General features: G+C 37.9%; 1 protein-coding gene across 1 annotated transcript in view; it reads left to right on the top strand.

The window, feature by feature from the left end:
* DOCK8 (dedicator of cytokinesis 8) overlaps nt 1-12,616 on the top strand; it is a 100,834-nt gene that overhangs the window by 23,730 nt on the left and 64,488 nt on the right. Inside the window, exons 5-12 of the mRNA XM_063295108.1 lie at nt 633-756; nt 1,292-1,504; nt 2,357-2,442; nt 3,446-3,512; nt 5,132-5,281; nt 5,757-5,837; nt 7,922-8,081; nt 11,351-11,490. Coding sequence (XP_063151178.1) covers nt 633-756; nt 1,292-1,504; nt 2,357-2,442; nt 3,446-3,512; nt 5,132-5,281; nt 5,757-5,837; nt 7,922-8,081; nt 11,351-11,490 — 1,021 coding nt within the window. The remainder of the gene's footprint in view (nt 1-632; nt 757-1,291; nt 1,505-2,356; nt 2,443-3,445; nt 3,513-5,131; nt 5,282-5,756; nt 5,838-7,921; nt 8,082-11,350; nt 11,491-12,616) is intronic.

Here is a 12,616-nt window from a genome sequence, read left to right as displayed (position 1 = left end):
ACTAAAAGGAAACAATAATGGTTGGGTTTTCACATTTGTGTAAATACAGCAGCATTCCCCAGATTACCTGGGAGAGTTGTGCATACTTGGTGGTTTAACCAACCCTCATCTGGAAGTACTCTGCATCATTAAAAAGTGACAGGAAGTTCTCAGGTGCAGCAAAGAGTGACCAGATCAACTCGAAATACTAGATGGCCATTCTATTATGTCCTACAAAACAGTAGGGGCAGTGGCACCTGCCTTTTGTCTTGAGGAAGTATCACTGATCTATTGGAGAGGAGCAGAAAATAGGAAAAATAGGTCTGAAAACTTATTAGACCCAAGATACCATGGGCATGCTTCTCATGAAAGTTTTGGACAACATCTGGAACATGGAGCTTCTGTGGGGAAGGTGAGTGTTGGTGTTCTTTTGAAAAAAAATATGCGCAAGGATTGCCCTCCATATTCTTCTGTAGTTGTAACCCATATAGCAATTTACTATTTTATTATAACTTTATATTCCGTGTAAGCAGTTCTTAAATTAATTTGGGGTATTGTATACATTTTAATAGAATTTATTTACATGACAGCAATTGATCTTTCATTTTCTCTATTTTTCTAAAACTGAAATCTAATTGGCTATTTTATTGAAGAAATCAAGGAAATAATGAGGCTTATACCTTAATGCAAACGGGATCCAGAAGAGATTTCCACAAAAGCCTTCGAAAGCAAACATTTGAGTCTGAAATGTTGGATCATCACGATTCCAGTTATCAGGTATTCTTTAGAATAGCCTTGAAAGAATGTTTTGAAGAGAAAAATGGAGCAGTAGGAAGTGGTGGAGCAAAGCTGTCAATGGGAGGAGCCTCTTTTCCCAAGTATGCCTTGGGAGCAGTTCTGTGTCATACTACAGTGCCACTCAAATGGGACTTCTGAACTTCCTTCCCAAATTAGAAGGAAAGCACCAAGTTGAAGGAAATCTACCTGCTGTTTGAAAAGCAACAAAGCCTTCTTTTTTAAACAACAGGGATATTGAATAAGAGAAGAAAGTCACCTCATCTTTAAGTGTTAAGCTCAGTAGCTATCCAAAAGTTTGTAGTTATCTTCTCCCAAAGTATCTGATATTTTTTGTGTTCCACTGTTTTTGCATGAAATAAGTGACCTTGTTGAAGAGGAGAGTTATTAGCTCCATTTAACATTTATTCCATGGTGCTGGAAATGTTGTCACTGCTACGAGTAAGCACAGAAATATGACAGAGAAATATTCAGTATGTTTAACACCTGTAAAACTATTCCCAATTCTCTTGAGCAGGCAGATCCCAGGCACTTAAAAGTCCTCTGTGATGAATCCAGTAGAGCCACCTTGACATCTGGAGAAGTTTGTCTGCGCAGCCTCCCACCTGATCCCCGACTGACCAGCCTACTACAGACGGCCAGTGCAGAAGACATCCAAAAGCAAAACGAAGAGGCACGGCAAGCCAACAGGCCTACCGAATTGTTTGCTCTGTATCCCAGTATAGATGAGGTAAGCCGTATATTTTCTGGCACAGCTATATTGCAACCGTCTGGGCTTTCAAAGGAACTATAATACAAAGAATGCAATATGTTAGACAATAATTCCATCTAGTCCAGCTGGTGTAATTAGCTATGGGAACTGTAGTTTAAAAAATCTGAGGAAAAAGGTTGCTCTATGAGAAAACTGCCATTGTTAGCTTGCTTAAAAGAAGTACAGAGCAGTACTCTCAGAACTGCTCTGCTTGAACTTGTTTTGGTCAGTTTTTCTGGCTGAGAATATTCTTAAAATGTGCCAGTCTGTTGGTTCTACGATTCTTGTTGCTCTGTCCTGAAGCAGTGTGATAACATGGTTGATAGTGCCATGCTCATTTTAGAAGCATCATTTATTGCTTCTAAATCAATCTTATTGATTGATTGATTGATTGATTGATTGATTATGTGCCATCAAGTAGTTTTTGACTCCTAGCAACCACATAGATAGATTTTCTCCATGCTGATCTATCCCTAACCTGTTCTTTCAATATTCCCAATGGTGCACTCATCGCCACTGTAATTGAGTGGATCCACCTTGCACTTGAATTGCATTCAGAAACATACCAGTGACCACTGCAGCTCCCCCAGCAATGATGTAAAGTCTTAGTATCGTAATTGCCCTGTGAATGTGTGGGCTGCTGCATTCTGGACCAACTTCCTTGGCTTTACTATAATTCTGATGACTTCATGTGTTTTCTGCATTAACTTTTTGCCTGACTACTTTTCTTATACAAGCAAGAAATGAAGAGATGGTAATAGATGACGTCAGACAAAATGCAGGAAACTAAAATGAACCAAAACAAATCACTGTTCTTAATGTCTTTAATAGGAGGATTCTGTAGAAATACGACCAATACCTGAATGCCCGAAGGAGTATCTGGGCAATAGGATAGTAGTGAAAGTACAGACACTGAGGTAAGTCCTACATCTGTGGTGCTAATGGCACATGTTTAGGGGGTTGGACAAGAATCAATCAGATGGCATACAGAGAAATCCACAGAACAGAATGATGGAATGAAATCTATAAAGTAGGAGGTAGGAAGATGACAGGTCTAAAAAAAATTTCCCCCATGTGCTAGTTTTCTTCATTCAGAAACCTTTTTTATTTTGGGAAGTATTTTAAAAATTTACCACATATGGTCTACAAAACACTCTGTCAGCTATAGATTTCTCCAGTTTATTTCTGCTTATTCTGGTGTCTGTATATATCCAGTCAGTAAGAGTTATCTAGCTACAGTGTGTCTGTACATTATGTTATTTTAAAATTTAGTTTTACTTTTAGGTCTAGCCTTTATCATGTTTAACTGAAGTTTAACCATGCCTCATCAGTTAATCACATTTGGTCTTTGTTAGCATTGCGGCATTTTTTTTTTTAGAATGTTAAAATGTAAAATGCTCTCCCTCTCATTCTACCTTCCAAAGAAATCATTGCGATGGCCGCAAAAACCTTTGTATTGCTGTGGGCGGTGTCACTATGGGTAGAGGTTCTAGGTAAAAGAGGATCTGCAAACACTGGTTTTGTAGCATCTTCTTCCATCTGCTTGGTTAGATCCCACTTACTCTGTTCTCGAAAAAAGTCCTTTGGTTTACAAAGGGAAAAATGGGATCATCTTATTTATTATTAATTGAATATTGAGTGATAGTTAATTTGTCTTGGAAATAACAGACATGCCTCTGCTCATAGGAGATGTTACTTTCTATCTAAAACAAATACTGGGAAAACAAGAGAGCTAGGGTATATACTTATATATTCATTAAAATGGTTTAGTGTTGGCACTGAGGATTAAGTAGATAAACCAAAACTAAGTTTTGAGTTAATGTATCCAGTATAAGTAATATTCTAAGTATCCATTGTGCTTGATTTTGTGTCACATGAATTATTTAATTATTAGTCAGTGCCTTATTTTCTCCTTTGCAGATTTGAAATAGAAGTTGAGCCATTATTTGCAACCTTAGCTCTCTATGATGTAAAAGAAAGGAAAAAGGTAACAGTGTAGCAGCACTATTTTTTCATTTAAATGAAATATTTCATTAAATATTTTGTTGGGATATTGGTGTTCTCTAAGCTTGATTTTTTTCTTGCAAATGTCTCATTACCAATTAGATATCATTGTCAGTGCTTTGACACAAGGAGGTGGAGCTTGCTGGCTTTCTATGTGTGGCAGTTTGTTCTAGCTGTTTTATTCAGGGTTGTTGCAGTTGTGTGCCTGTTTCTGATTAGCCTACCTGAGTTGGTTGGCTGTATTGTTTCATCTTAGATAGTTCCTGCCCATGGTTAATATTTTTCATGTAAGGGCTATACTTTGGAAGGTTACAAGTAACTTTTGGGCAACATGAAAATCTAAAGTCCTCTTAGCCATTGACCACACGATGAGCCATTGACCTCCCCCGATGGGAGGAGATGGGCAGGGACAAATTAGATAGATAGATAGATAGATAGATAGATTAAAAAAAATGTGTATAGAGGTTATCTAATCATTCTGGGGACTCTCATTCTTCATTTTTGAAATAAACCACTCTGATTCAGGCCAGATGAGATTTACTTCAATATCCAGATCTGGAAAGAGATTGAAGTTTCATATTCCCATGGTCTAGAATGGGAAGATACAAAAATAGCTGTAACTATTTTCTGTTATTTTTCAGCAAAATGGGATATATGTTCTAAATAAGGTAGAGCTTTATGATATTTCATAGGATACACTTGAAATCTGATTTAAAAAAAACAGAATGTGCCCATAACTACAGCAGTAGTAATTCCTATGATGAGGGCTTGAATGCAGACCTGTCCATCACTGAAATCCAGTACTTCCCTTCTTCATTTCTACTATGTCCTCTTAAATAAAGGACAAAAGGTTTGGAGTTTCATCCTGATCCACCCTGGCTGTCAAGATATTGTGCTCATAGTTCCAGAGAAGTGGAACAGGATTGAAGCTTCCTTGATATCCAAGGAAAATAACGCAGTGGATTTACAACCTTATGCTTTGACCCAAGGAAATGAAAATCCAGCCTGAATTACTTTGTTCTACCTCGTGATTTGAACAAATTATTTTGTTCTATCTCATGAGGTTTGGACAAATCTAATACACAAATAAATTTTCAACAACTGTCTAGTTTTGTGAAATATAATTAGCTAATAATTTATTTTATGTCTTTATTCAACATATTTCAGGCCTGTCACAATCAACATGACTCTTAGTGGTTTACAGTATGTAATACTAATAAGCAATGAGTGTAGCAATTTCTAGAATTTTCCTTTTCTTTTAGCCATTTCTTCTTTATCCATCAAATTTTGAATGGTAGGCAAGTGGGAGGTTCTATGCATTGTTTTACAGGACAAGGAGTCTTATTTATATCTCCCCAATAATCCTTTGAATGGGAGGTAAGATTGGCAGTAGTATCTGAATTTAAAAATGCATGGCTCTGCCGTTTGCTAAAGCCAAAATATTCATGGAGTCAGGCAATTGGCTCCACATTCTAACACACTTGTACACCCAGAAAAGTGTATATAGTATAATCATTACAGGTACCATTATGACAATATTGTAGGATGCATGCTACAACCTACATGGAATGCATATTCTCTTTCATCTTATTTCTTTTTAAGATCTCTGAAAGTTTTCATTGTGATTTGAATTCTGAACAATTCAAAGGGTTTTTGCGATCTCATACACCATGTATCGACTCCTCTACTCAGGCTAGGGCTGCTGTATTTTCGGTAACATATCCTTCATCAGATATCTATCTTGTGCTGAAGGTGAGTCATGTTATTAGTATTCCAATGATGGTTTCTTCTTATTCTTATTTTCTGACCTGAGCCAGAACTAGAGTTGTTTGTAATGGAAGCAAGCAAGACAGTGCATATCAACATTGGTCAGCCTGGTGCACGCCACTGGTGATAGCTCACAGTTCTTTTTAATCCTAGGCAACATGACCATAGGTTATTCTGGATGGGGATAATGGGTATGCTAGACCAACATATATAGACTGCATAAACCAAAGAAGCCAGGGTTTTATTAGCTTTATGGAAGAATGGGATGCCACAAAATTCTGCTCAATGTATCTACAGAATGGTAGGGCAGTGCAGGGCTTCTTTTTCTGCCTTCTGTCTTTTAAATTGGCAAAGCTGACTATGTGTTATGTTCCAGATTTACATTATGGAAGTGCTAGCAAAATAATTTATAAATATTAATAATATTTTGTTGTCAATTAGATTCTTTTTGTTTTGGTAGATTGAAAAAGTTCTTCAGCAAGGAGAAATTGGAGATTGTGCAGAACCCTACATCATTCTAAAAGAAAGTGAAAGTGGGAAGGTAGATATGATATAAAGGTTTTTAACTGAAATTACATACATATCACCCTGATAATAGGAATATTATGTGGCCATCTTCGTATTCTTGAGAACTTTTGCAAATTTTTTATTTCAAGGGTGTTCTAGGTATATCCAATCCACATTTGTTTTTCTACCCATGTCTTGAAATGTACATGAGCAGATACTCAAAAATTGATCTTATCAGGCAATTTTTATTCTAAAAAATATTATAATACAAGTATATCCTTCTTATAAGATAATGTATGTCCCCACTCTTGCCTAGGAAGCAAGCTTGCACTACCCAACAACTAAGAAATTAGCACAAAATATCTCAGACTTAAGTAAGTTTCCAACTTTACCAGCCCCATTAATATTAGCACTGTTAGCAATGAATTTGCAGTCTCATTTGCTGATGTAAAATCTAGGATACCAGATTTCAATTACTTTCTTAAATAAATCTCTTGTTTCCCATTCAATTATTATTCTCAGTTTCTTTGCACTTCTGTTTTAAATATAATTCCTAATTTCTTACTGTTTATTGAACTAGGTTTTAGATGGTCAGATTTTTCTCTGACTCTATTGGCTTTTGTTTTAAGTTATAATTTTGCATGGAATTTATATATGACTTCCATGAACCCCCAATCTTATTTTTGCTGACCGAACAGAGTTTCTCTATGTTTACCTGCAGGGTAATAGAGTCTATGTGATTTTGGTATTGCCCTTTCAGTGAAGTCACTCATGATTAGAATTCTTCTTTAGGTTTTTGGGAGAAGATCTTTGCTATAAACAATTAATTTTCTCAGGAAAATTCTGTTAGTGTTTCTTGTATCATTTCATACAGCATGGCCAATTTTTCCCATTATTTCAGATGCTGTTTTATTTGAGTGCTTGTATCTGAGCATTGACTTGGACACTGATGGGTTAATACCCATGACTACTTCATTTTTCAAAGTTTTTCACATCTTCAGTAAAAGAATCTGATGCCCCTTTGATATCAAATGACCCATTCCAGTGTATTTTAGTTTACTGATTCCCAGAACGTCAATACCTATATTCAGACTTGGCAGATTTGCTCAGACAGTATTAAGTTTACCTTGATTCATGTTTATAACATTCCATATGCAATTGTATATACTGTATATTTTCCTTTTGCTTCTGGACTAATCAGCGCCTGGATGTCCTTTCAGTTTTAATGTAGCCACTTCACAAACACCTGTGCTACTAGTACTTGCCCTCAGTTCTTTTCCAGAAGCTTTTTAGATAACTCCTGATTTGAGGAGCTCATTTACTAGTATCACATAAACATTGTCCTGGTTGTGAATATTCATTTAGTTTTCTTGGCAGAACCCTGGAATGCAATGCCATTTCCTTCTCTAGTCTGATTCCTGGTCTATGACATGCCCACCTGGTCTAAGTGGCCCTTCTCAGGGTGTACATTCCCAACAGTATAGCTCATAGCTTTATTATGTATGACCACTTTCTACTACAAGGTAACAATCCATTAACTCATTAGAAGGCATTCTACTGATGGGGAAAGTAACCTATGTTACTAATATACATTGAAAATCAACTTTCATGTAGCTTTGCTGTAAGAACCTGGGCGCTTGGGCATTCACTCAATGACAGTCTAGAGGCTTGCGCTCTTTTAACCATTTTAATGAAACGAAGTGTCCAATATACTTTCAGAGTTGTGAATGGGCTCTTTCCTGCGGGTCCTACAGTTTAAAATCAAAAAGCCTCTAATTCCCCCCTTTCCATCCACCAAGGCATGTGCTCCTCCCTGAGCCAGCAGATGGCCTGGATGGTATATGGCTGGATGACCTTGGGCAATAAAGATTTAACCCAAACAAAATGATTCACACTCCAGTCCGGCTCCCCCTCCTTGCTGGTGACTCACAGTCTGCTGACATGGATTCAGTGAAGATGGATGCAATCTGATAAGGTGTTCTGGGAACATCTGGGCAGGGAGTCTCACATTTGCTTTGAATATTTAGATCATTTTATACAGCATGTTAGGTCATTTCTTTTCTGTGTAATCAGTCTTTATGACTTTGACCAGCATATATTTTTCTGCTTATTTTTTAGACTAAGGACAAGATTGAGAAATTAAAACAACAAGCAGAGAACTTTTGTCAACGTTTAGGAAAGTACCGCATGCCTTTTGCTTGGATACCTATAAATTTAGCAAGTTTCTTCAGTGTTCCAACACTTGAAAAAGATATAGCTGAGTTAGAAGTTTTAAATGGTAAGCTTAACTATATTATAATAAGGCTGCGTATATGTTATGTATTCATTAGATAATTAACTGTTTTCTGTTAACTGTATAAACAGATATAATACCATCGTTCCAGTTCTAATTTATAATTAAAATATCTACCCTCTTAATTATAATCTCTGTGTAATTTTATAATTGTAGGGCTTAACTGAGTTATGTGGCCACATACAATGAAAATTGAAGCATATCCTTTGACATTATAGTGAATAGGACATAGCCATCTAGTTAAGTAAGTGCCAGTATGGTTAAATAAGTAGTGTTCTGACATGGAAGCTAGTCCTCATAATAGATGGACCATTGGAAAAAGACTCTCCACAGTGGTTTGTCTCCATCACTACTGTAATGTATATATCATCTATATCATTTAAGAGTTGGATCCAAAGATTCTCTTTAGCTGATACAAAGAGTCTTTCTCTGGAAATAATAGTTCAATTACAGGAAAACTCTAATACTTCATGATCATATGGTCTTATTAAAGGATTAACCCCATCCTTGAACAGCCACCTGTAATAAGAATATAGGATATGTTTATTGGCATTATACTTTATACTGTATTAAATCATCACAGTAGCATCTTCACCATTCTAGCATATAAACTAATTATTCTATAAGATGTTGGTCAAATCACCAGCTTTCACCCTTTGTTTTCTTTCGAAATGGTGGTATATCCTGCAAGGTTGTTATGTAAATGAGATTGAGGTTCTGATTCTTTTCTTGAACAGCAGATTCAGTATGAATTTGTTGTTTATTCGTTTAGTCACTTCCGACTCTTCGTGACTTCATGGACCAGCCCACGCCAGAGCTTCCTGTCGGTCATCAACACCCCCAGCTCCCCCAGGGACGAGTCCGTCACCTCTAGAATATCATCCATCCATCTTGCCCTTGGTCGGCCCCTCTTCCTTTTGCCTTCCACTCTCCCTAGCATCAGCATCTTCTCCAGGGTGTCCTGTCTTCTCATTATGTGGCCAAAGTATTTCAGTTTTGCCTTTAATATCATTCCCTCAAGTGATCAGTCTGGCTTTATTTCCTGGAGTATGGACTGGTTTGATCTTCTTGCAGTCCAAGGCACTCTCAGAATTTTCCTCCAACAACACAGTTCAAAAGCATCTATCTTCCTTCTCTCAGCCTTCCTTATGGTCCAGCTCTCACAGCCATATGTTACTATGGGGAACACCATTGCTTTAACTATGCAGACCTTTGTTGTCAGTGTGATGTCTCTGCTCTTAACTATTTTATCAAGATTTGTCATTGCTCTTCTCCCAAGGATTAAGCGTCTTCTGATTTCCTGACTGCAGTCAGCATCAGCAGTAATCTTTGCACCTAGAAATACAAAGTCTTTCACTGCTTCTACATTTTCTCCCTCTATTTGCCAGTTATCAATCAAGCTGGTTGCCATAATCTTGGTTTTTTTGAGGTTTAGCTGCAAGCCAGCTTTTGCACTTTCTTCTTTCACCTTCATCATAAGTCTCCTCAGTTCCTCTTCGCTTTCAGCCATCAAAGTGGTATCATCTGCATATCTGAGATTGTTAATGTTTCTTCCAGCGATTTTGACTCCAGCCTTGGATTCCTCAAGCCCAGCATGTCGCATGATGTGTTCTGCGTACAAGTTGAATAGGTAGGGTGAGAGTATACAGCCCTGCCGTACTCCTTTCCCAATCTTAAACCAGTCCGTTGTTCCGTGGTCTGTTCTTACTGTTGCTACTTGGTCGTTATACAGATTCTTCAAGAGGCAGACAAGATGACTTGGTATCCCCATACCGCTAAGAACTTGCCACAATTTGTTATGGTCCACACAGTCAAAGGCTTTAGAATAGTCAATAAAACAGAAATAGATGTTTTTCTGAAACTCCCTGGCTTTTTCCATTATCCAGCGGATATTGGCAATTTGGTCCCTAGTTCCTCTGCCTTTTGTAAACCCAGCTTGTACATCTGGCAATTCTCGCTCCATGAATTGCTGAAGTCTACCTTGCAGGATCTTGAGCATTACCTTACTGGCATGTGAAATGAGTGCCACTGTTCGATAGTTTGAACATTCTTTAGTGTTTCCCTTTTTTGGTATGGGAATATAAGTTGATTTTTTCCAATCTGATGGCCATTCTTGTGTTTTCCAAATTTGCTGGCATATAGCATGCATTACCTTGACAGCATCATCTTGCAAGATTTTGAACAGTTCAGTTGGGATGCCGTCGTCTCCTGCTGCCTTGTTATTAGCAATGCTTCTTAAGGCCCACTCAACCTCACTCTTCAGGATGTCTGGCTCTAGCTCACTGACCACACCGTCAAAGCTATCCCCGATATTGTTATCCTTCCTATACAGGTCTTCTGCATATTCTTGCCACCTTTTCTTGATCTCTTCTTCTTCTGTTAGGTCCTTGCCATCTTTGTTTTTGATCATACCCATTTTGGCCTGGAATTTACCTCTGATGGTTCTAATTTTCTGGAAGAGGTCTCTTGTCCTTCCTATTCTATTGTCTTCTTCCACTTCCACGCATTGCTTGTTTAAAAATAATTCCTTATCTCTTCTGGCTAACCTCTGGAATTTTGCATTTAATTGGGCATATCTCCCCCTATCACTGTTGCCTTTTGCTTTCCTTCTTTCTTGGGCTACTTCTAGTGTTTCAGCAGACAGCCATTTTGCCTTCTTGGTTTTCTCTTTCTTTGGGATGTATTTTGTTGCCCCCTCCTGAACAATGTTGCGAACGTCCGTCCATAGTTCTTCTGGGACCCTATCTACTAAGTCCAGTCCCATAAATCTATTCTTCACCTCCACTGCATATTCCTTAGGGATATTAGTGAGCTCATATCTAGCTGTTCTGTGGGTCTTCCCTAATCTCTTTAGTCTGATCCTAAATTGTGCAAGAAGAAGTTCGTGATCTGAACTACAGTCAGCTCCAGGTCTTGTTTTTACCAACTGTATAGACGTCCGCCACCTTTGGCTGCAAAGGATTTGGTCAATCTGATTTCGGTGTTGTCCATCTGGTGAAGTCCATGTATAAAGCCGTCTCTTAGGTTGTTGGATCAGTATGAATTATATATTCAAAATGTAATTACATCTATTCTCATAATATGTGCTAAAAGTATATATGTTTCTTCAATGAAAAGATGAGATGGTAGAAAGTGTAAGGAACAGGAGAAGCCTGTTAGTAATTAATATTCTGAAATAGTACTATGTAGCAATAGCCATGTTTACCTTTTTCAATAAAGCCAAGTAAGATGCATTTGAAATTTTACATTTGAAGGAAAAGGGTCCATTGGTGATCGAAAAATGATGACAATGCAATCTAGAAAGTATTCTGAAAGAGGCCTTAGCTCAGATGACATTCCTGGCCCAGTGAACTTCAGAACCACCACTCTGACTGTCAACACATTTTTTAAACAGGTACAGTATGTTGTTGGGAAGCTATTCCAGATGAGTAGTTCCAAGTGCCACTCATTCCTTGCTGTAATGGTACAAAAGGGTTCTGAGTACTGGGCTGGCCATATTGCTACTATTGTCCTGATCTCTGTATCTTTAACTTTTGTCAAAATAGATTAAGGTATACCTTAAGGTATACGAGAATGTTGGCTAATCAGAAATTGACCAAGGTTTGATGATGATGATGATGATGATGATGATGATGAAACACCTAGTTGGCAAAATATGTGGGAGTCTAAGGTAGTCTCTAGATTAGCAGTCCAACTTTTCACAGAATAGACTGATCAGACTTGGGATAAAAATTTGTTTTGGTTGCACTGTTACAGTCAACAAGGAATACCGCATGTGGCATAAATATAGCTAGTCTACACCTTACCTATCTTTCTAAAAAGTGTTATGATAAAACCTTGATTGATCAATGCTATGATGGACTGCAGAGGTCAATAGCTATAGACCAATCTGATGATGACCATGGCATATGGGAGATTATAATCTGGAATGTAAGAGGAGAAAATGATAAAGATTTGAATGAAGGTGGACTATTCTGTGGAGGGGAGATGATGAATACATTCAGGGAAGTTAAGGTATAAGTTAAATAATGAATGAAATAAAATGTATGTAAAAAATATGAACTGATATCGCCTAGATGGTTGTGAATACATATGAAAGTAGGAATTAGATTGGTTTGCAGTCCAGGTACAGGTGGTCCTTGTTTAACATCCACTCATTCAGTGACCATTCGAAGTTACAACAGTGCTGCATGAGGGGTAGGTCCTTGTAGTTGCAGCTGTCACAGCGTCTCTACAGTCTTGTGATCATGATTTGGGTGCTCAGCAACTGGCCCGCAATTACCACAGCATCCTGTGGTCACATGACTGCCATTTATGACCTTTACTGCCAGCTTCCGACAAGCAAAGTCAACGGGGAAGCCAGAAGGAGGTTGCAAATGGAGATCGTGTGACTGTGGGACCTGCAACTACACCAGATTCGCTTAATGATGCAACTGGGGCTGCTGGAACTGCCATCGAAGTTGGCATGGTCACGTGACGTCGAATCTTATGACTATGTTGCTTAGCGATGGAGTTCCCAG

The sequence above is a fragment of the Candoia aspera genome, chromosome 2, assembly GCF_035149785.1.
Source record: "Candoia aspera isolate rCanAsp1 chromosome 2, rCanAsp1.hap2, whole genome shotgun sequence".
Classification (NCBI taxonomy): Eukaryota; Metazoa; Chordata; class Lepidosauria; order Squamata; family Boidae; genus Candoia; species Candoia aspera.
This window is presented reverse-complemented; position numbering and strand designations above follow the sequence as displayed.